At 56.5% G+C, this 23,402-nt stretch overlaps 1 protein-coding gene and 1 pseudogene across 1 annotated transcript; one reads left to right on the top strand and one right to left on the bottom strand.

Annotated features, from left to right (window-relative positions):
* Positions 1-5,626: 5,626 nt before the first annotated feature.
* On the bottom strand, positions 5,627-6,428 carry LOC133059218 (leydig cell tumor 10 kDa protein homolog; annotated as a pseudogene).
* Positions 6,429-18,505: 12,077 nt separating this feature from the next.
* PSMG4 (proteasome assembly chaperone 4) lies at positions 18,506-22,777 on the top strand. Its single transcript, XM_061147723.1, has 3 exons — positions 18,506-18,755; positions 19,941-20,016; positions 22,599-22,777. The coding sequence occupies exons 1-3, from the start codon at positions 18,582-18,584 to the stop codon at positions 22,718-22,720; spliced, it is 372 nt and encodes a 123-aa protein (XP_061003706.1). The 5' UTR covers positions 18,506-18,581; the 3' UTR covers positions 22,721-22,777.
* Positions 22,778-23,402: the final 625 nt, after the last annotated feature.

The following is a 23,402-nucleotide window of genomic DNA, read 5'->3' as shown; positions in this document are numbered from 1 at the left end:
TGTGATTGCAGGGCTGCCCCCCCCCCCCCCAGTAGAAACCGGTCCTCCAGCCTCTGGGCACATGGATATCCAGGCAGCTCACCGCTTCTCTTCTAGATCGGCCCCAGACCTTTGCCTGCCACTTAAATAAAATTAAACCTGTGTATTCAGACAGACAGAGGCACACACGTCCACAGAGCATTTGTGACTGTCTACCCTTTGCCTCTGGCATTTAGATGCCTGGTCACCATTAACCTGGTCACCGATGTCTTAACTGCAGAAGCAGGTCACCCTCTGAGCAGGGACTCTTGGCTTGACCTGCCCAGCCTTCTTGTCACTAGCCACCATACATTCACCGTCCATTTTCAAGAAAACAATTCCTTAAGAGAACCTCGGGGAGAATTTCGCTCTTTCAAATTAGTCTCTAGAGAGACAGTTTATCAAAACATTTGGTTTCTCACATATACTCAAAAGAACTGAAAGAATTTCATAGAGATATTTGCACACACACTCATGTTCATAGCAGCATTATTCACCATACCCAAAGTGGAAGCCACCTAAGTGTCCAGTGATAGACGGATGTATTCATACAAATCAAGTGTGGTCCACACACACACATGGAATACTATTCAGCCTTAAAAAGGAAGGATGTTTTGACACCAGCTGGAACATGGACGAACCTTGATATTGTGCTTGGTGAAAGAAGCCAGTTGTGAGAAGACAAAAATTGTGTGATTTAACATATACAAGGCACCTAGAGTAGCCAAGTTTGCAGAGGCGGAGAGGGTGAGGGCGGGTGCCCAGGGCCTGGGGGAGGGGGATGGGGAGCGAGTATTTACTGAGGACAGACTTTCAGTTTTCCAAGAGGAAGAGTCCTGGAGAGGCTGGCGGTGGTGGCTGTACCACAGTGTGAATGTGCTTAATGCCAATGAGATGTAATTGTGAAAACGATTGAGAGGGCAGCTTTTATGTTTGTGTGCATTTTACCACAATTAAAAATAGCTTGTTACTCTCTGTGAAATATATAGAGGCACTTTTTTGTCTTGATGCTAATACGGTGCCCCAAGTTTCTCAGTGGTGGATAGATAGATAGATAGGTGATAGGCACAGAGACAGTAGATAGATACTTTAAATACTAACATCAATTTCATCATTTATTGCCCCTTATTCTGCACCAAAGGTGTCAGAGGCATCTCGGCACCGACTGGCTGATGGCTGTCCTTGTTCTTACATCTCCACGGATGCCCTGTGGTTCAGAGTCTTTGGTCCAAATTCTTAGCACAGCACTGTGGCCACTCCAACTCGGGTGGTCTACCTTCCCAGTGCTACCCGCCCCCTCTCTGCCTCCACAGTGCATCCCAGGAGACTTGAGCCTGCCCGCCGAGTTCCTTTGAGGATGTGTTCTCGAGTCTGAGTCTCATTCTGCTCCATCGACTGGAGAAACCTCTCCTCTTCTTTACTGGTGACATTTCCATTGTTCTTCCTGCTGCATCGTAACTACCTGCGACCCTCTCCACCCCCACCCCAGCAGGTCACCTGGAACCATGAGTTGCTGATGCTCTGATCCCAGAGGCTTCTTCTCCGGTTAGTGTCAGATTTACATTTATTACCTAAAAGCAGTGATCACCCAGCTTGTTCATTGCACACCTCTACCCATTAAAAAAAAAGTTGAGAATACATGCCCAGTATGTACTTAGTCGCTTCAGTCGTGTCCGACTCTTTGTGACCCCATGGACTGTAGCCCATCAGGCTCCTCTGTCCACGGGATTTCCCAGGCAAGAGTACTGAAGTGGGTAGCCATTCCCTTCTCTAGGAGATCTTCCTGACCCAGGGGTCAAACCTGCACCTTTTACATCTCCTGCATTGGCAGGCAGATTCTTTACCACTAGCACCATCTGGGAAAGCCCCCACAAGCCCACCATATTTATTATTTATTTGTGCCCAAGGTATTTATCCATAAATTGTATACATTTATTTTTACAAGCCTGTATCTCAAGGTACCATATATTTAGTGTGAGTTGTATCCTGAGTGACATCAGAAGGTAGTCACCATCTCACCACTGTCTCACTTTTATTTTGGCCAACGTCTCACCAGACTTGGGCTACTCATGGTTTTCTTACCTGTCAATGGACTTGACTAAGAGCCTGTGGAAGGAGCAGAGTGTAAGCTCTGCCATCTCCTTATTTTTCTTATGTGTTTGCATCACTAATATCTTCACTTTGCAGTTTCTTTTCTGTAGTGTTTGAAGCCCAGCTGTGAGGATCCGTGGAGCAAAATCTCGATGATGTGGTGGCTTCCGTCATCGCTTCCTCCTTTCCAGGGAACAATTCACAACACGTGACCGCAACGCACAGCACCCTGTGAGGCCCCAGCATCACTGGGAACATCAGCTATTTAACATTAACTGTTATATTAATTTCTTTATTTTTATGGTAGGGCTTCCCCTGTGGCCCAGTGGTAAAGAGTCCACCTGCAATGCAGGACCCATAGCAGATGCAGGTTCGATCCCGGGGAAGGGCATGGCAACCTGCTTGAGGACTCTTGTCTGGAGAATCCCGTGGATGGAGGAGCTAAAGGAAATAAGCATAAATAGGAATTCTCACAGTTTCTTCCCACACTGCAAAGGCCGTTTCCGCCGGCCCCACCTCCAGACTAGATTTCTTCGTGAGGTTAGGGTTCATTCCATTGAGGCCTCTGTTTCCTGCTGGTTTTTGACCCCTTGATGGCAGGAACCATGTCTTATTAGCCTTTATATCTCCCACATTGCTGGAACTAAGTGCAGGAAAACAATAAATATTTCTCTAGTAAATAAAATATCTTGAATATACAGCGACTAGAGAACCCAACTATTTCCAGCACACTCAGAAGCAGGTTAGAAACAGAAAAAAAGACCAGGTCATTTATAAAGGTGGAAAAACTCAGCTATCCAGAATTTTATAAAGCAATAGTCAATGCTAGAACATGATAGAACAATTCCTATAAAAATTGCAAGGAAAATATGCCTTAATATTTGCATGCCCAGTTACATTTACGTTTAATTTTAAAGGTAATAGGTATTTTTGAACATAAAAGAACCGAGGAAATGTAGCTTCTGTGAGTCATTTTGGAAAGAAAAAAAGAAAAAGAATCTCAGAGAATGTGAAATAGATCTTAGAAAGGTTGGTTGTTTGACAGCACATGACCTAAGGGATAAAGGTACCTCCAAACACAGCCTAGAGACAGACACAGAAGTCCTTCAATTGGTCCTTCGTGAAGGATGCTGGAAATGCTTTTTTCAGGTGCTGGCCGAGGACCTGAGGCTGCCAGATCGTCATCAAGTTCCCTGAAATTGGAATTATTACCTCCTTATGGGGAATTGGTTGTTTGCCAGTTTATTCTGGAAACTTCTCTGCTACAAAGAGTAGACGATTTCAAATGATGGAAAAACAGATGCACAGACGTTTTAAAATGTCCCATGAAAATATAAAATTCTCAACAAATCCTAAGATTTTAGGCAGACGTCAAAGCAACAAAGGCCACATTAGAAGTCAGGATGCAAAGTAAGAGTGTGCCTGAGGAGGTGAGTGGGCTTCAAGACACATTGTCGGGGGCTTGAAGAAATGACCCAGACTGCAGTAGAAAATCTGCTTCTTACTTTGATGACGAAGGATAAATGCCGTGGAAAGAAACAGGCCAAGCTACTGGGAAGCCAAAAACTCTATGGAAATGTCACGTGTTTTATAAGGAATTCTGTAAAAACTCACAGAGGCAGAAAGAAAAATTTTAAAAAGCTGTAATAAAACTAAATTAGTAAAGAAAAGATGAGGTCTAAACTCCATCAGGCTTATGAGGAACATGACCAGATTTAAGAGGAGCGTGGAGCAGTGATGGAGGAATTAGAAACACTCTGAGCTCCGTGAAGTAACAAAATTATGTAGAAACCCTTAGAAAGATGTGTGAGGCGCCTTGCTCACAGAGAGAAGGAAATCAAAGTTTTGAATCACTGCATTTGCAGCTGACCTGGAGGCCAGGCCCTGCAGCAAGAGTATTTTAAAGAGGAGGAAGATGCAGGTTTCACAGACAAACCGTTGCTCAATCCTTTGTTTCCAGCTTAAGCTGAGGGCTGAGAGGTCAGTTGGGCGTGACATTTGCCCAAAAAATTCTGCTGGGAAACAAAAGAAAAAACCTAGCAGCACAAAGCCGAGACCGGTGATGACCTCTCTCTCAAGACACAGGGTTCTGGAAAAGCAGCTGATCCACAACACATGTAAGTGGGAGAAGAAGCCCAGAGGCCGGCAGCTGCAGAGGAAGTGAGAACCCCCGGGGCAGAAGGAAGACACCCCTGGTGCAGGATGGCAGCAGAGACAGCTCACAAAACCCCAGGCTGTCCCCTGGGGGCTCGTGACAGCTGGCCCGCTGCACTCACCGGAGCCGAGGGTGACGTATGCCAGCCCGGGACAGAAACCAAGGCAGCCAAACCCGCAGCTTTTCCACGCAGCCATGCTCACACCCAGGAGGACGCGGTAACGACAGCTCTCAGGGAAGAGATAGGCCCAAAGGTTTCTGGAACAAAATGTGCCTGGGTGCCGGGCTCAAGGAGCTGTCATCACTAAACGCAGAGACCTCATCCTTCCGGCAATGATGAACGTCCCGGGTGATGCTGGTCTGAGAACTCGGCCTTTCGGGAGGACGACAGAGGGTGCCCACAGGGTCCGCTTAGACACCTCCTCGCAGGGGGTGGGCTCTGGGCCTCTTCACTGTCTCCCACCCGCTCTGGGCTCGCCCTCCAGGCCTAGGGAACACTGCCCCCTCAGAGCATGCGCCCGCGTGGTGGGAAGCCCGGCAGAGAACCCCCCTCTAGAATCCCTGGACTCTGCTCTGACCTCAGTGACCTCCCTGCCCTCCTCCCACCCCAGAGCAGGGGACTGTTTGCCACCACCTTTTGCAAGATTCGGGAATGTCTTCAGGCTCCAGAGCTGAGCCTTGGCGGCTCACAGGACCGCTCTCAGGCCTCTCCCTGACCAGGCTCATGACAATGAACGGGCCGCTGGTTGGGCTCCACTTCTGTTGTTCTCTCGTACTGACTCTTGCTTACCCAGGATGAGCCCCAGACGGAGGAGACCCTGCAGATGCAGCTGACCACAGCGTTACCTGCTTTATTTTGTTACTGTAATCCAAGTAAATTATTTTAAACATTATGAAATTTTAAACATTATAAATTTTTTTTTTTTTGGAAAGCGCTTCTGGTTTAATCAGCATTTTGACTCTACAAGGTGGTGTCACTGTCTGTCCTGCGGATGGGAAAGTGGCTCCCTAGGCTCTCTGGCTTGTCCCCGGCAGACGGGAAGACACAGGGATATCTGTGGAGGGAAAGCAGGCGAGTCACCCCAGGTAGGGAGAAAGAAAAGACTCTCCCCCAGCCCCCAGGCTGGAGGTGCAGGAGTTTGTTCATCCTTCCCTGGGCATGTGGCTCATGTGTAAACTGGGGCTGGCCGGGTGGCCTGGGCACCTGGCCCGACGCCCCAGCACGGCCTGCTCACAGGAGCATGTGACCCTGGGAGGAAGGACAAAGTCAGGTGCCTCGCTCCAAGTTATCCAGACGGGATGTGGGTGGGGGTAGTGGGGACACAGGAAGTCGGTGAAGACATCCCCCTGGCCTTGGCCTGTGCTGAGACCTCAGCACCTGAGAAGCCAGCCAGTCCATGTGCTTTTGACCTGCTACTCACTGGCTCACAGGCCAGATCCCCGGTCAAGTTCGAGGTGCAATTCAAGTCTTTGGAGAGCACAGTTCCTCTTTCCTGTGGGGTTAACCGCACAGGCCTGAGCACAGAGGAGGGGGCTGCAGTGATGGTCCCTGCTGGGGCGCATCCTTAGGCAGGCATCTTGGTGGAGGAAGAGGCCTCCTTCTTCTTGGTGCTGGCCTTCAAAAGCGCCAGCTTTTTGGGCAGGCAGGTGCTGGCTTTCATCACCACGTCATGTTCAGTCCTCTTCCGGATCCCAACCTCCAGGTTCTTCTTGAGCTGCTGCTGCTGCATGATGTGTGCCTTCTCGGGTACGATAACGTGAGCGCCCTTCCTCGGGCCGGTTCCGCACCGAGGCCGCCGCCGCCGCCTTGCTCTTCGCTGGCTTCTGCGCCTGGAACTTGCACTGCCCCTGCGCCATGATCAGGCACGCATCAGAAGAGCTAAACATTATAAATTTTAAACATTATGAAAATGACCTACCCTTAAAAACTATTTGTAAAGTTTAAAAATGTTGTCAAGGTACTTCAAGATGGAAAAAGAAAAAACCTCACTGTAATTTGAAGAGCAGGACTTCCCTGATGGCTCAGTGGTAAAGAATTCGCCGGCCAAGCAGGAGCCATGGGAGACTCGAGTTCGATCCCTGGGTGGGCAAGATCCGCTGGAGGAGGGCATGGCAACCCACTGCAGTATCCTTGCCTGGAGAATCCCGTGGACAGAGGAGCCTGGCGGGCTACAATCCATGGGGGTTGAAAAGAGTTGGACACGATTGAGTGACTAAACAACAACAAATCTGAAGCGTAGAGAGGTGGTGTCCACCTCTGCACGATAGTGATTCCCTCGGTCAGGAATCAGATGGTCCGGAACGACCGCAGGGGGCCTGATCCTTTGTCCTAGTCGCTGCCTTCAGCCTGGAAACTGAGTGAAATCGGGTGTGTGCCCGAGTGGGGCAGGCCCAGCTGTCCTCATGATTAGAAGGACCAGAGAGAGGGGTCAGAGCGGAGGGTGAGGGTGAGAAAACAGAGCTTGCTTCCCAAACAGCCCTGGTCCTGGCCTTTCCCCAGGAGGCAGAGAAAGGGGCCTGGAGGCCTTCCCAGGACAGCAGGCTGGGCCCCGCTGTGGGTCCCTCGGGGCCCCTGGAAGTGTTATCTTCCAGCCAGCACACCCCGCGTCATCCTTCAGAGTGGTATGAGAGGCCACCACGTTCACCCCGCAAACGTCTGCGGTGTCGGGCGCTGTTCTAGGCCCAGAAAGACAAGCGAACGCACCGGGTGGGACCCCGGCCCTCCTGGAACTGAGCGGCAGCCCAGGCGGTCAGGTTAGAGAAGCCCCGTTCCTGGGGTTTTTGATGTTTTCTTCATCCTCATTTGCTTCCCCTCATTGGTTTTGTTTAGCCCGTTCTTACGCTCCTCCAAACCTTTCGGTTCTCTGCTAAATTGAGCGTGTGGTCAGACAAGTAATTAAGGGCTGCAGAAGCTGGGGTGACGGTGAGTCTGGGTGGCTTGCGGAAGAGGTGCGGTCAAGGTGAGTCACCCTCCCATCTCCCCCACCCATCTCCCCCTCCCTTCTCTCCCTCCTTCCGTCTCTTCCTCTCTCTCTCTCTGAATGTTTACAGAGTACCTGGTGTGGGAGACAAGTGATTGATTCTGGGATTTCACTTGAAAAGAAAAAGCAAACCCTCAGCTTAAATACTGGTGTTTTTAGTAATTACAGGGTCATCGCAGAGAGAGGTGAACCTGTTTGCCATGGTCACTGTGAGGCCCTCTTTGCTCCAAACCAGCCACCCAGACAGAGAGGCTGAACCCTCTCCGGGCCCCCATGCGCCTGCCCAGGAAGGGCGTCTGTGGCCCTGGACACAGTGTCCACGAGGTGAGCGCCCCCAGGAGCCGGCGGCGGTGACGCGAGGGTCCAGGGAGAAGCCTGTGGGGGGAGCATGTGCAGAGGGGCGGCGGGGCGGGGTGCTGGGGGAGAGTTGGGCCTGTGGCCCCCGGGGGGTTTCATTTTAACCAGGAGAAGACAGTGACCCAACTGCGCCGCTGGCCGCGGCCTCCGCACCTCTGGCCTTCAGCCGCCGTGCACGTTTCTAGAACCCTCGGGGCCCCGTGAGGCCGGCAGGTGAGCTCTGTTCTCTCTGCCCCGAGCCCCACCCAGCCACGCAGATTCGAGATGAAAGAGGAGCCGCTGAAGGCGCTATGCAGGAGGGCGGTGGCCCGCCGGGCGCTGGTCCCGCAGCCCCAGGTCCACCCTGCAGGCCCGGCAGCGTCTGAGCGGCTCTAGAGCGCTGCCCACTCCCCCCGCCCCAAACCCCAGGCCGGGGGTGCAGTGCTCGCTGCTGTGGTTGGACTGGAAGGGCTGGGGAACAGGAGATGCCCAAGCCGATGAGTCAGGGACACAGACGGGTGGGGATGTCCTCTGAACCCGGAGCGAGGCCTTAAAGGCACTTCCAAGGGGAGTCCAGGTCGCCCAGACCAAGTGAGCAAGCAGAGAGGGAAGAACACCCAGTCTGGACTCAAACCGCGACCTAAACGGGGAAACGAAAGCGCGTGGACGCCTCCCCGGGTCGTGGCTGAGCGGACGTGAGGACGTGGCGGCAGCTCCCTGCTTGAGGCGGGCACCCCGACGGGTAACCGGCATCCTCACTGCTCGCTGAGGGCACGAAAGGGTTCAGGGTCTCGTGCTGAAGTGGGTGGGAAAAACCCAGGCGTCAGAGCTGGGCCCGGAGTCTGCACTTCCTTGCTGCAACTGGGAGGAAAGTGCAAGGAGTTAGGGGGTGTGAGGGGGCGATGCACAGACTGCATGCCTGAAATGCTGGCTCCTTGCCTCAGCACAGCGCCCAGGGCCTGTGGGCAAGGAGGCGACTGCTCAGCTTCAGCCTCTGCGACCAGGTGGAGAGGTCCTGCCCCCTCCCTCGTGGGCCTGCTGTGGAGCCGGGCTGGGCAAGTGGCGGGCAGGGTCTGCACGGGGGTTCTTTGGGGCCCGGAAGCTGTGGTGGGCTTTTAGCTGCAGCTTCCAGAGAGGAGTGTCCAGAAAGGGGGCGACTGACCCAGAGGGTCTCTTGGAAATGAAGCTGATTCGGAAGTTTACAGGAGAACTGTAGACCAGGACCTTTGCAACACCAGTAACAATTCGGGATTTGTTCTGAGTTCTCGGAGGGTGTTCCCCGCCCGGGTCCTTGGACTCTTGTTCAATAGAAGTGGATAGGAGGCTGGAGGAGAAATCCAGGCAAAGCTTCACTGGGGCTCGGCAGCCAAGGCAAGAAACAGGTGCCCTGTGAGCTCCCCGGGGAGGGCGGGCTGGCCCCTTAAATGCGGCGACCGTGGGGGCAGACTGGACGGTGGCTCAGGCGGTCTGCCCGCCCCTCGCTGGTACAGTGTGCAGGGACCGTGTCAGGACCCTGCCTTTGCTCCCAGCCCCTCAGAAGTGGCCTTTTTGTATCTTGTTCATAATCTGCTCAGCTGGGCGTGCCTGCAGTTATTTTTAGTCCCGCCTTTCAGTATCTGTATTTTCTTGCTGGAGGTGTTTGTCCAGGTGTGAGCACTGCTGCAGCAGGTCCCAGGGCCCAGCCTGTCTCGAGGACCTGGCATAGTTTGGACAGCAGAGTGGGAGGAGGCTTCCTAGGTGATGTGTGTGTGTGTTGGTCGCTCAGTCGTGTCCAACTCTTTGCGACCCCACGGGATGTTGCCCGCCAGGCTCCTCTGTCCATGTGATCTTCCAGGCAAGAATACTGGAGTGGGTTGCCATTTCCTTCTCCAGGGGGTCTCCCCCACCCAGGGCTCGAACTTGGGTCTCCTGCATTGCAGGCAGACGCTTTACCGTCTGAGCCACCAGGGAAGCCTTCTTAGGGGGTCTGGTTAAATACATTATGAATGTAGTTGACCTTCCAAGCTAAAGTCACCTTTCTTTTTCTAAAAAAACAAACACAACATTATGGTAAAACACATTCAGTTTCCCTTTTATCCATTCTGAAGTATAAGGTCTGTGGCATCACGTCCATTCTCACTGTTCTGTAGCCATCACACTGTCCATCCACAGGACTCCTCATCTTGCGAATCTGAAACTCTGCCCCATCAGACACTAACTCCCCCGTTCCGCCCCCGGGTCCCTGGCCCCCACCCGTCTACTTTCCGCACCCCGAGGGCCCTCTTGTGAGTGGGATCATCTGGTATCTGTCCTTTTGTGTCTGGCTTATCTCATTGAGCACAGTGTCCTCAGGTTCCTCACGTTGCAGCCTGTGGCGGAATTTCCTCCATTTCTAAGGCAGAGTCCCCACTCTGAGTGGGTTCCCAGATGTTCAGATGAGGGTTTTTCATGGAACCAGGTCGGCCGGGAGAATCCTGCGGACTCTAGTCCTCCCCTTTCGTCTGTACTGTTGCCTTTTGTCAGCTCGTCTCTCTCCCTGTCTGTGTACCAGCCTCTGAACCTTCTCTGCCCTGTGTCCCCAGTTGCGTTCTCCAGGCGGACCCCAACTTCTCATCACCCGGCACGTTCCCCCACCCCTGCCCAGGCCTCCCACCTGGTCCATCTGACACCTCCTCATCCTCCTGCATGGCGCTGCCTCTTCCAGGAAGTCCTCCTGAGGGCTCCATCTGCGCTGGACCAAAACACCCAACTCACTTTACTTCTAGCCCAGCCATTACTGTGCTGCACTGCAGTGATTTGCTTTTCCATTCCTTTCGTTAAAAAGAGCTTTGTCTTCATTTTCTTTTGTTCCCCTGGTGCCTGGTACACAGTTGTCACTCAATAATTTGTAGGATAAACATATGCATGGGTAAGTGAAAAACTGGGAACTCATCTTCGGTATAAACCAGGCACCATCATTAGGATCAATGGACTTAATTATTGCATTTTATGGACTGAGATAGAGACCTTTTTGGTGGAGATGTGATCAAGTTTGGGGCAAATAGGGGAGGGGCCGGTACTGTTTAGATCTGGTTCTGGGCAGAGGCAGCGGAAAAGATGCCCTGGAAGGCCTCCTGCTCTCTGAGTCTATACAGACATGTCTATAAATACCTGTATAGACACATAGACTCTTAGGCTATTCCAGGATCGATTCAGAAAGTGCTCAGATTACAGGGGACAGCTTCACCTCTCCCGGTGGGCGCTGCACGCCTTCCTGGGCCCCTTGGTGGTCTTCATCTCCTGCCCGGGAGAGTAACCAGGTATCCGGCAGCACCGATGCACCTGCGCCCCGCACTGTGAGCAGGTCCATTCATCCGGGCGCGAGGCGCGTGCACACGGCCGCGCTCCGGAAGCTGAGCCTCGCGGGTGGAGGGGTGCCGCCCTCCCCGCGCTCCGGGCGGACAGGCTGGGCAGCCGGGGGCGGGGCGCGCGCTCAAGGGCATCTTTGTGCCCCCAGCACTCAGGGCGGGCCTGGAGCACAGATGGCCTCAGTAAATGTTTGCCGAGTGAGCCCATGAATGGGCGTTTTGTCGCTGGATCTTTTCATTTTTCCCTTGGCTTGCTCCCCGCTCTCCTTGAAATAACAGCTGCTTTCATGGGCCGAGTCCTTCGTTCTTGGGCCGCTGGACTCGTCTTCAGGGCTGGGAAGAAAACAGCAGGAAGGGACCCGCCCGGCAGCCTTGGTCTGGGCACTGCAGGTCTACGCTCCGGGAGGGGCTCGGGGCCGAGGGGCCGGGCTGGCACCCAGGCAGGCAAGGGGCTGTGACGTTGTGGAAGAGACCCCTCCGCCGCCCCCCTCAGGTGCTCTGAGCCCCCTCCCCCTCCCCTGCCCCGCCTCCCCTCCCCCTCCCCTCCTCTCCCCTCCCCCTCCCCTCCTCTCCCCTCCCCCTCCCCTCCTCTCCCCTTCCCCTCCCCTCCTCTCCCCTCCCCCTCCCCCGCCCGGCCTTGCAGACTGAGCGCTCCTCTGCGTCACGTGACCCTTCCCCAGGAGCCGCACAGCGCGCAGGAGAGGCCGCTTTTGTTCCCCGTCCTCCTTGTCCGCTCCTGGGGGGGCGGGGGGGGGGGCCCTCGGCTCCGAGGGCTGCCAGGATTCTGACAAAGCCTGGGGGGCCGCGCCCGGAGCCGCCCGGGCTCCTCCAGCCTCAACCGGCAGCTGTGTCTCCGTTTCCTCCCGCGTCTCCTCGTGTCCGCCACCCACGTGCGCCCCAGCGCCTTCAGGGGGGCCCTCCCCAGCAGCGACACACCGACGACGGCCACGTGTCCCCAGCCCGAGGGCTGCGCCCCATCCGTGAAGTGGGTCCCCCTCCAGGTGCGGCTGCTCATCTGAAAGTGCTGGGAAATTCTGAGGTCTGGGATGAGGACGAATGGATGTCCCACTGGCTTTGGTGACCCGGCCCGAGTCTCTGCCCACCTTCAGGGCCATGGCGGATGTCCAGCCGAGGAGGCTGAGGAGGGATGCCCTGTGGAACAGGCTCCCTGCCCCCACCCCCGCCCTGCACCCCCTGCATCCTGGCTCCCTGGCTGGCCTTCAGCGCCCCCTCCCTGGTGATGGGAGAAGAGGCCCCATTGTGTAAGTAGAGGCCCAGCCCTGCCGGTAGTGACCAAGGGTCTTCGGGGTCCCTTGTCCCTCCTTCTTCATTTCCTTGTTTGAAAACTCCCTAACAGCCACCTCACAGGATCCTTGTGAGGGTCTCCCCCATGTGGCCCCGTCCTGCCCCCATTGTTCATTCTTGGCTGGTCCCTGCCTGGGGGGGCAGACGCCATCCTCCCGCCCAGAGCTCAGTGAGTCCTAGGAGCTGCAGGGGTCGGCAGGGTGAGGACACCTGGCCATTGCCCGTGTTGGAACGCCGTTTCCTGCTTTGCTCCCCTGAATCCTGGGCTTGTGTCCACCCTGCCCTCGGACTGTGGGTGGGCATGCATGTGGCTGCTCCCCTGGCCAGCCAGACTGGGGGAACCTTTCTATTCATCACTCATGGTTCGTCCAGAGGCAGGGACAAGGCCTGCTCCATGCAAGGGTGGAACTGGGGCTCCTGCTGGGCCCGGGGTGGAGGCGAAGTGAGGGGGGGCGGCGGTCTGCAGCAGAGGCTGAGCAGGTTAACCTCTGCGTAGGGTGGGGCTGGGTTGAAGTGTAATTGGTAAAGAAACTGAACAAACATTTTTAAAGCAGTTACAGAAAAATCTCGCGGTGGATGGTCCTTTCCGTGGTAACAGGGACGGCTCAGCTTGCTTCTGCCCACTCGAAGGTTTGTCTTCCTCTGGAGCACGCTAGTAGGGTCATCTTGTTTTCCTTTCATGCCAGACCCTGATGACGTCAGAACCTGGGCAGGGCTCTTCTCTTGTGTCAGTGCTAAGGAACGCCCTGGGACAGTTGGTGCCAGCAAAAATATTTTGTCTGCACTTGTGGAGAGAGAGTCGGGGAGCTGGCGTGCGGAGCAGGGGAGAGTTGGATGCACTGGGAACGCTAGCCTTTGGGGGCTTCAAGGACTGATGGGGGCTTCCCTGGTGGCTCAGGTGGCAGAGTCTGCCCGCAATGCAGGAGACTCGGGTTCAGTCCCTGGGTCGGGAAGATCCCTGGAGAAGGAAATAGCAACCCATTTCGGTGTTCTTGCCTGGAGAATCCCATGGACAGAGGAGCCTGGAGGGCTACTGTCCATGGGGTTCAAAAAGACGTGGGCACGACTGAGCAACTAACACACACATACATACAAGGACTGATGAGAAATTTAAAAAAAAATTAGGAATAGCTCTGATAGCCCCAAGGAAGATGGACATTTTAGAAGTCTTCCCTGAAAACAGACTCCTCACATTAGGTAATTTTGGTTGGAGCATCTAATCCCCTTATTTTAAAAATGAGGGAAGATGAGAGCTGCTTAAAGGACTCACTCTGCTATTCTGAGAATAGATATCTGGCCAGGGGCTGAGATGAGGGTGGAGGCCGTGGGGTGGGGGAGCCATTTAGTTTAGTGTCTGCAGCCAGATGGGGGTGATGGGCGGAGGCAGCAGGGAGATGCCTGAATGCCTAAGAATCAGGGGCCACGTTCTGAACTGGGAGACTGGAGGGGCCAGCTTGCCGGGGGACCCGTGGAAAATGAGAGGTTTCTAGGCACATTCGGATGGAAATGCTTGGTGGGTAGCCGACCTTATGGGGTGGAAGCTCAGGAAGGAGGCTGCGTCCAGAGACACAAATTCGGGGGAGGTCAGTGTGGGCTGTGGCGTGGGGTCACCTGGAAGGGAGAGCGGCTCGGGGAGCAAGTGGGCCCTGGAGCTGGAGAGCCTGGGACCACCGTGACCCAGAACCTGGGGGGACCCTGAGAAGGGGCGGGAGGGAGGAGACATTCTGGAAGCCGCAGCAGCCACAGGTGGGGAGAGGCTGTATCAGGCTATGGCTCTGACTCCTGAGGTCTTTGCTGGTGTCGGTGGGACCCGCTCAGGCGCGGGCAGGCAGCCGGATGGAGTGAGTTCAGGAAGGAAAGGGTAAGGGACGGCAGACACGTCGTGGGGGCTGCTCAGAGTCAATGGGGAGACAGATCTGTTTAAAGGTGCCATCTGTATGCTGACAGGAGTAGGCTAGTAGGGAGGGGCAGATTGGAGATGCAGGAGAGGGGTACGACCGCTGGGTGTTGCCCTGGACGTGAGACGGGGCCCGTGAGTGAGGGAGTGGACTTGATCCCAGGATGGAAGTGGATGTAATGGTTCAATTGGAGAAGGTTTCTCAGGTTGGGTTGGGCGGGGCTTGGGACAGATCTGGGGCAGGGCATGGATTATTGAATACTCTTTGGGTTAGAAAACGAATGGTTTAACCATTTGGGCCACGCCTCCTGACCCAGGACCCTGGAAAATCTGGATGACGCCGGCTGTGGTCACTCTTGGTAAATCGTGCCTTTCTGTTGCGGCAGAAGGAACAGTGGTGCTCATCCAACACTCCCATCTGCCCCCCATCCTGGAACCCCTCCACGCCCAGTCACAGTGACGGGTGGCTATCTGCGGCGAATGGGCTATAAGAGGATGTGATGCGTCACTTCTGGGTCGGGGCACTGAAGGGCTGGACCCAGCACTGCAGCTGTGACCCGAGGTGGCACCTGGAGCCCAGTACCCCCACCGCCCCACCTCCTACCCCCCTGTCCAAGCTAGAAATACATCATGAGCTGAAGACAAGAGTTGGTTCCCTCACAGCACTGCCGTTTCAGGGTTAAAACATTACCATCATGTAACCTGGTGTATTACTAACCCGATACCACCTGACCAACCAGGGCATATAGCAGAGTTTGGGTATGCCTTTGGATTAAAGGCCCAAGGATCTTGTGAGAAACTCTGGTGATGCTGCAGACATCCTGGACGTTCTTGTGGCTCACTGACTGTGCCGTGAACACGCCGCAAACGTGCCTGGGGGGCAGCTGCATCTCCAGGTGGGGCCCATCACGAACCTGGGACTCATCTTTCCTCACCTGGGAGGAAGCTGATAGGTGTCCATCATCTGAAGCCTGTAGTTCTTGGTTCCTAATGAAATTCACACCAGACCGAGGCTCACAACCCAGACGGGTGGCAGAGAGAGGAGAGGGATGAGTTGAAACACTGGGCCGTCCCCTCTTCAAGCCCACAGCTGGCAGGCTGATCTCTCCTGAAGCCTCCTACTGCTGCCTTTGCAGCCTGGGAACCCGGACCTGCTCTTTCACCTGAGTGTTCTAAAATTGCACAGTTTAGAGAAAAGGCTGACCCTGAGTTGAGGGTAGGATCCAGGCCCTCGCTCCACTCTGCAAAGCCAAGGCGGCTCTGCACGGAGCCCGCCTCCTTCCCACCTGCCACCCCGCGGCCCCCTGCGGAATTACAGGCTCCTGCCTGTCCTGGAGTGGAAGGATCCTGTTACCCGTCTGCATGCTTATCTGATCTTCACAGGGTTCTAGCCCTGGAAGGCGCCTTGCAGATGACCTAAGCCCGTCTTCTCATTTCCAGCTAAGTTAACAGAAGCCCAGCGCAGGGATACAGCGCTAGTGAGAGCTGAGCCAGGCCAGGAGCCTGCAGCCCTGGGAAGTCCCCGTCTGTTCCTCCAGCTCCCTCACTCCCCCCACCACTCAGCCCATCTTCCCTGTGCCTCTGACGTGCAGGGCCCCAGGGTGAGGGGCCCCAGGGCTGCCCCGAGGAGCTTCCCGAGAAGGAAGGTGGGCAGGAAAAAGGCCATTGTGCCAACGATTGCTCTGTGTGAGGTATAAAGGCAGGCCAGGAGAGTCTCCCCACTTCTCCTGTGGGCAGAGTCAGGGCAAACCTCCGGACCTGGGTTTCTACTGTGGGGAAGGCAGGGAGGGCAGGGGTGCACAGGGCAGACCGTGGGGGCGGGGGCGGGCCTCCTTGTGGAGCTCAGCGTCAGCCGAGCATCGCTCAGGAATGAAAACGGCCCCCGCAGTTGTTCTGCGTTGGGCTGAAATGGCCTGCCTTTCCGCAGCTGCTTCTGTCAGTCACTGGGTGTGGGCTGCCTGGGGAGGGGGTGCAGACCCCGAAGGAGGCACAGCGGGAGGCTGTCTGCGCTGGGCAGTTCCAGCAGCTGGGACAGCCAGTCCTTTCTTGAAGGGGGTCTGGGCGGCACATCTCAGAGGCCACCACAGCGTTTGCAGAGCTGGCATGGTTGATGGGGTGGGTTCCTGAGGACGTGGAGGAGGACAGGGTCAGAGCACAGGGGGAGAGATCAACCTTGGACACAGGGAGGGGGCATCTCTGCTTAATGAGGGGGGAGAAGGAGGTGAGAATGAGGCCACACAAAGGTATGGATTTGAGTAGAGAGACAAGGTGTTGGGGAAATTGAACCTGACAACCTCGATTTTCTTTCTAAGTACAGAAGCTGGGTCATCTGCTGAACTTGGGCTTAGTGGGGTTAGGGCTTGAGGGGAAGAGTCCTCAAGGTAAATGAGAGGGTGCAATCCCGGGGGCCGCAGGGCAGTGTGTTGTGGGGCAGCTGCTGATGGGGTGGCTAGAGGTTGTAAGCCCTGCCTGGGTCATGTGACTTCCCTGGTGGTTATCTGAGCCCAGTGGGAGGAGCAGAGAAGAGCAGTCTCCCACCTGTGCTGGGGCGGGACTGGGGAGGAGGCGGGCAACAGGGAGTTAGCTAGTTACCTTAGGTTCCCAGACAGCTCTTCAGGATTCTTCAGAGAGAAACTCTTGATTTGAAAATGGCGTTTGTCTTCTAAGGGGACTAGGCATTAAGAGGGTATTAGGAGTTAATGTGTGGGTGACATCACCTGCTGTGTCAGTCCAGTTTATTGATTTATTTTTTCATGGATCACACTTGGTATTTTGTTGTGAAATCTTGGTCTGATTAAAGGTCACAGACTTTCTCCTCTGTCTTCTGCAAGTTTGACCGTTTTAGGGTTCCCACTTACGTCTCTGAACCATTTTGACTTCACTTTGTGTATGATGTAGAGTGTAAATTGAAGTTCATTAATAATTAAGGAAATGCCAATTAAAATCACATTGAGATACTCCTTAGGATGGCTAAATAAAAAAGACTGGGAGCGTGCAGTGGTACAGTCACTGTGGAAACAGCTTGTCAGGTTCTTAAGAAGCTACACATGGTACAACCATTCTGCTCCAGGCCTTTAACTACAGGAAATGAAAGCACATGTTCACACAGAGACTTACGCATTCACACGTGTTTGCAGCAGCTTGACTGCAATATCCCCAAACTGAAAACCGCCCCAGTGGACACCACTGCGTGAGGGCTAAACACACAGCGATGTGTCCAGCCAGCGGAGCCCTGATCATCAACACAAAGGAAGGAACAACTGACTCATGCAACAACCTGCGTGAATCTCAATATAACTGTGAGGAGAGAAAAGGCAGACAAAAAGTTGTACACACTATACTTTCCATTTACATAAAACTCTAGAAATGCAAACTACTCTGTGACTGAGTGCAGCACAGTGCCTGGGGTGGGGGAGGGAGGAAGGGTTCCCCGGCGCTTGAGGAAGCCTCTGGGGGTGATGGACATGTACCCTCTTGACTGTGGTGATGATTTTATGAGTTACACATGTCACAGCTTCAGTCTGTATACTTTGATCAGTGCAGTTACTGTAGTTTATTTCTTAATAAAGCTGTTAATCTATTATAATATTGACCTGAAAATTATAAATTGAATCATTAATTAGCGAACTGAGCAAACTTATTCACAATACTTACCTTCTTAACTGTCAGTTTAATTTAGACCTATTAGAGATTTAAAAGGCAGAACTGATAGCTCTGTCCTTAAACCCAAGATAGTTGCAACAGAATCTGACAAGAGTGGGCGCTGTGTGTTTTTACAACAAAGACACTCTCAACACACTGCAGGGTCCCCGTGTCAGCTCTGGAGGTCCCAGAGTGACTCAAGTCAAGCTCCCCAGCAGGGCTGACAGTGGCCCCCGTCTCTGAGCGGCAGACGGGGAGACTGAGCCTCAGGGGCTGAACCGTTAGCCGAGGCCCACGCTTGTACAGCGACCAGCTCTGGGGTCTTGGACCAAAGGCGCGCCAGCACACGCCCCTAACTCAACTCACGCAGCTCTTCTGAGAGCCCCCCGACATCACTGCCATTCTCACGGGCCTCCAGCAGGTACGGGGCTGCTGGCAGCAGGAGGGTTTTAGAAAGTGTAACCCAGCTCGCGGGACACAGGCGGCCGCACTGAGCGCTTGTGGCACCGACTAAACAGCGCGGGACCACGCGTCTACACCCGGGAAGGTGCTCCTGCGAGTCTACACTTCGCCCAATGGGGACGCCGCCCCGCCCACTCCCGGGCCCGCCCCTCAACGTCCCACCTAGGCTCCGCCTTCCCCGAAAGGCCCGCCCCGCCCGGGCCCGCCCTCCGGAAGGCCCCGCCCCGCCCACTCCCGGGCCCCGCCCCTCAACTTCCCACTCAGGCCCCGCCTCCCCCGGAAGGCCCCGCCCACTCGGCCTCTCGGCGCTTTCCTGCTCGCGTCTCGTAGCGGCGGCGGGCTGACGGGCGCGGACGGGCTCCGGGCGGATGGAGCGGCCGGTGGCCGCCGCGGCCGGGGACGTGTCCCTGCACAACTTCAGCGCGAGGCTGTGGGAGCAGCTCGTTCACTTCCATGTGATGCGGCTGACGGACTCGCTCTTCCTCTGGGTGGGGGCCACGCCGCACCTGCGCAACCTCGCCGTGGCCATGTGCACGCGCTACGTGAGTGGGCGAGGGGCCGGGAGGGGGAGGGAGGGGATGAGGAAGGGGGAGGGGCGCTGGGGTCCCGGAGGGGGCGGGGCGGGGGCGGGGCCGGGTCTGCTGGGCCTGCGCCGCCCACCCGGGGGTCTCTGTCCCGCCGCACGGCTGGTCCCCCCCCCCCCCGCCCCCGGTCTCTGGTTGGAGTGTCGGGGTCCCCGCGGGACCTCTGCTGTCCGCTCTCACCCTCCCTGGGCCGGGGGTGGCGTGTCCCTGCCTTTTTCCTGCGGGTTCCTCGCTGAGCGCGTTTGTTTACGTTTCCCGCACGGACCTGTCTCCCGCTCTTTCGCTCTGCTGTCCCATCGCGGGTGTACTTGGTGTCCTGTTGGGCTCTCCAGACCCCCGACCGCTCCTCCAGGGCCGCCCCTCCCGCGGAATCCAGCCACTTCTCACCTCCCTCACCTGTTACCTGGGCCCCGCGCCATCGCTCCCCCGGCCGAGGTCCCCTTTGCCACCTTTGGGGTGTGTCAGAGCCGCTGTATCCAAGGGCCGCAGACTGGGGGGCTGAGAACAGCAGAGAGGGCGGAATTGAGGCATCCGCGGGTTGCTTCCTCCCGTCTCTGGGCTTGTGGTGCTGCTGACACCTCGGGGCCCCTTGTCTGGCAGCCTCGTCACCCCAGTCCTGCTCCAGTATCGCCTCCTCTGTGCATCTCAGTCTGTCCCCTTCTTCCCCAAACACCAGTCCTATTAGCGGAAGGGTCCGCCTCACTTTGCTTATGTCTCAACTACATGTGCAGAGACCATGTCTCCAAATAAAGTCACCTTCGCAGGTGCTGGGGTCAGGACGCTAGGACCTGGACATTCCTCTTGGAGGACGTGGCTCAGCCTGGTGCTGACAACATCAGCCTTGTCATCCCTGCACTCAGACCCTCAAGAGTTCAGAGCCTGCATGGACCTCCAGGCCCTGTAACGGCTGGGTCGCCCCCGCCCCTCTGACTTTGCACCCACTTGCCCCTCTGGGCTGCTCCAGCCCTTCACGGGGCAGGCCCGTCTGCTCCCGGAAGAGGCTGCAGAACTGGGTGACACAGGCCCACCGCAGGGGAGGCTGGCCTGCGACCAGAAGGGGGGCTGTGGGACCCTGGGTGCCCAGGTGATCCAGGAGGCTGGACCTCGCAGAAGAACCAGTACCACTCTCTGTTTTCCTTGCAGGACTCCATCCCCCTGTCCACTGCCCTCCTCGGGGACGCATCTGACACCATGTCCACCGGCCTTGCCCAGCGCTTAGGTAGGTTCCGCAGCTCAGCTGCCGGAGCGCCCGGGTGGGGCTGTTCAGTGAAGCAGGGAGGTGAGTCAGTGTAGGAGGGAGGGTCTCCATCTGGGAGGTGAATCCCCTGGTCACTGCAGGAAGCCCAGGCCTTGCGCACTGGTCTCAGGAGGTGGTACCAGCCCCCTCTCTGGGGGCCTGCTCCCCACGGGCTCCAATGGCCTTGGCTGCCTCCAAGCCAGTGAGAGGTGATTTTGCTCCTTGTCCTCTTGGGAGGCGAGGGTGAGTAACGCCCTCGGTGCCCAGTGGCAGTGGTTCCAGGTAGCATCCGGGGCCTGCCCTTCACTGCACGTGATGCTGCTCAGAGCTGGAAGGGAGATGGCCTGGCCTGAGGGTGGTGTGGAGGGGTTGTCAAGCAGGGGCCGAGGTTGGGGGCTGCAGCCTCCACTGCACCCCGAGCACCCGTCCCACAGATGCCTGACCGGTCCAGGTGAGGATGCCTGTGGCTGGCATGTGTGACTGCCCAGTGGTCTTCGGTGCCTGGGCACCTCGATGGGCAGAGCAGCCTCGCCCCCGTCTGGCCTGAGTGTCCTGGCCATGTGCGGAGCCTGGCGTCCTGGCCGGGGTGCGGTGGTGGGGCCCCTGCCGTGGTTTTGAGGCGCTCTCTGTGGTTGTGTTCACAGTTCTGTCAGCCTGGTCCCTGGGGAGTGGGCATGTCTGTGGTGGTCGCTCTGGGACGCCCCACGGTCACACGGATTCCGGGCACCGCCGGCTTTCTAGGGGTGGGGGTGTCATGGGGCCCACGGGCCGCACCAGATGGGGTGGAGACCACAGGGCCAGCGGCCACGTCTCAGGAGCGTCCACCACACTTGTGCTTTAGCCTGAAGTTACAGGAATCCGAGTGGTAAGTTAGCTTGGTAATCTCTCATTAGGAAGCAATTTTGATTCTACAGAAAAGCAGCAAGAAAGAGAGAAAGTCTTCCTGTTCAGCTTTTTTCACCCGGGTTCCCAGGTGCCGCCATTCCTTCTCTGCCTTTGCTAGAGTGGTGGTTTTTAGTGGAAATAGGTTGGAAGACTGACACCCTTTTGTTTCACTGTGTGTTTGCCTGCGTTTCAGGGTAACCGCCTCACCCCAGCAGGCAGACCCCATGTGACGGGCCTGGAGGAGGAGGGCGGGAGCCTGCTGGTGTGTGGAGCTGGGACTGGGGGGTCCCCGAGTGTGGACAGAGTCTGGGAGAGGAGGCGGCGGGAGCTCGTTTGAGGAGAACGAATGAGCTGGCTCTTCAGTGAAGGGAGGCCGGCTCCCAGTGTCCTCGGGGCGAGGCCTGGAAGCAGTCTGTAAGCAAAAACCGGGGTTCTTTTTATTTCTTTTTTTGCATTTTGTGCAAATGTTGGGGCTTTTTAAAATTAGCATTTTTCTTTCACCTGGTTTACATCAGTTTACAAACTACGCAGTCTGAAACAGAACACAGACATCCCCTGTAACTGACTCCCAGCTGCCCATGTCTGCAAACCTGGTGGCTGTCGGCCACCACCCAGAGGGTCGGGCGTGCGTGGTGAGATGCCAGCACTGCCCCCCGCCCCCCGGAGCGGGTCACATGGCTGCTGAGATCGCGGCGGGCCGGCCTGTGATGCCCTGCTGCACCATCCTCTGGACCTGGGGTCTGGACTCTGCAGTGGAAGTTGTGTTATTAACTGTTGTTGGTTGTCTGGACGGTGCTGAAGAGACAGGTGTCCCGAGACCGTCTCGTGTGGGAGAGCTGAGCGCCCTGGGGGCTTCCCGTGGACGGGGACTCCTTGCTCCGTGTGGTTCTGGAGGGCAGAGGGGCTGCTGGGCGGACGAGCAGGTGGGCTCAGGTCTTGGCTCGTGGAGGGATGGGGGTCAGCGGCCCATGGGGTCGGGGACTTTCTGCCACTGAACACGGAGCCGCTGTGATGCGAGGGGCCCAGCTTCCCCCGCCGCCTGCTCTTTGCCTCTGACGGTGGGACTCGCCCGTCTCTGTGGCCTGCCCCTGGGGGGTGGGACCGGGTGAGGGGCCGGTACCGCCCGCTTGTCCTCAGGCCCTGTCCTGCCTTCACGTGCTGGGTGTGCAGCTGAGTCGGTTTTCCTGGTTGGAGCCACTCCCACCAGCCCTAGGTGGTTCTGTAGAAAGGGGCTCAGTCGTGTATTCAGCATGCAGCTGAAAACCACACCTCGTGTGTGCGTGTGCACCTGCACTTACATTCATGTAGGAGTGTCAGCTCCTCTGGGAGGAGGGTGGTACTGGAGGACCTTAATACTTTAAGTCTGTGGACATCATCTGTGGTTTGCAGAAGCGCAGCAACCAGCCAGCCCTGTGTGTAGCGTGGGGGTCTCAGACACCGGGATCTGTGAACAGACTCGGGGGTCTGGGGGTGCACCTCACAGGTCCTGGTGCGTGGCTCTCAGAACTGCTCTTCCGGATGAGTGGCAGGTCCAGCAACTGGTCTGCTTTGCAGCAGCTGCCTGCGATGTTGTCGGAGTCAGAACTTTCTTTGCTCTCAAAAAGCCTGCCTTTTCCAGGCCTTTCTCCACTGTGGGCAGGCATGGGGTCACACGCGTCCCTGCGGTCTCTCTCTTCCAGCCAGGAAGACCAGCAAGCAGGTCTTCGTCAGCTATAACCTTCCAAACACCAGCAGCAGCTTCGAGTTGCTGGTAGAAAACCGGATCAAGGAGGAGATGCAGGCCTTTCCGGAGAAGTTCTAGCCGGAGAGACTCAGGCACAGGGGACGCTTGAATAAACGGACTGGATCCCACCCTGCAGCAGGTTTACGTGTTCGCGTTTGTTCCTAAAGGGCTGGTCTCCTCCCTTCAGTCGCCGGGGTAGGGTCTCAGGGCTGCACCTGAGGTTCCTGGGAGGAGGGGTCCAGCAGGACGTGTGAGGATGGGGAGGCTGCCCCGGTCCCCGAGAGGGCGTGGGCCACGACTGTGTCAGGCTGTCCTGCCAGCTCCATCCCCAAGGTCTCGCTCCACTGGGCCCTGTCCCCTCACCTGGGAGGTGGGAACCGTCTCCCTGGGCTGGGTTATCACCAGAAACGCTCTGCAAACCCTGGATGCCGGTGCCTCTAGGAACTGGGTCCCGGGTTTACCTGCTTCGCTGAACGGATCCCAGTGTCAGCCCCTCCCCATGCTTCCCGCCACCCCATGCTTCCCGCCACCCCGTCTTTCCGTCTTGTCTCCTCTCTCCTCCACGCCTCAGGCCCCTCCTGCCCGCGTCTTAACCCTCAGCCTTTTCCTGCCGCTCGCGGTGGCATCAGTCTCTCTGGGACACGTGCTGCTTTCCGGAAGCTGCGTTCCTGGGTCAGCGGCTCCTCACTTGGCTTCCAGTCGCGTCCCTGGGGAGTTTTTACAGCTTCCTCCCCAGAGCTGGGCGGCCCCTGCTTCCCTG

The sequence above is a fragment of the Dama dama genome, chromosome 7, assembly GCF_033118175.1.
Source record: "Dama dama isolate Ldn47 chromosome 7, ASM3311817v1, whole genome shotgun sequence".
Lineage (NCBI taxonomy): Eukaryota > Metazoa > Chordata > Mammalia > Artiodactyla > Cervidae > Dama > Dama dama.
Note: the sequence above shows the minus strand (reverse complement) of the source record. Positions and strands in the feature narration are given on the sequence as shown.

Excerpts from the sequence above, each read along its gene's own strand:
- PSMG4 (XM_061147723.1), top strand. The coding sequence starts at position 18,582 with ATGGAGCGGCCGGTGGCCGCCGCGGCCGGGGACGTGTCCCTGCACAAC. Across the intron at positions 18,756-19,940 it reads TGGCCATGTGCACGCGCTAC|GACTCCATCCCCCTGTCCAC; the intron begins GTGAGTGGGCGA and ends TTTTCCTTGCAG. Across the intron at positions 20,017-22,598 it reads CGGCCTTGCCCAGCGCTTAG|CCAGGAAGACCAGCAAGCAG; the intron begins GTAGGTTCCGCA and ends TCTCTCTTCCAG.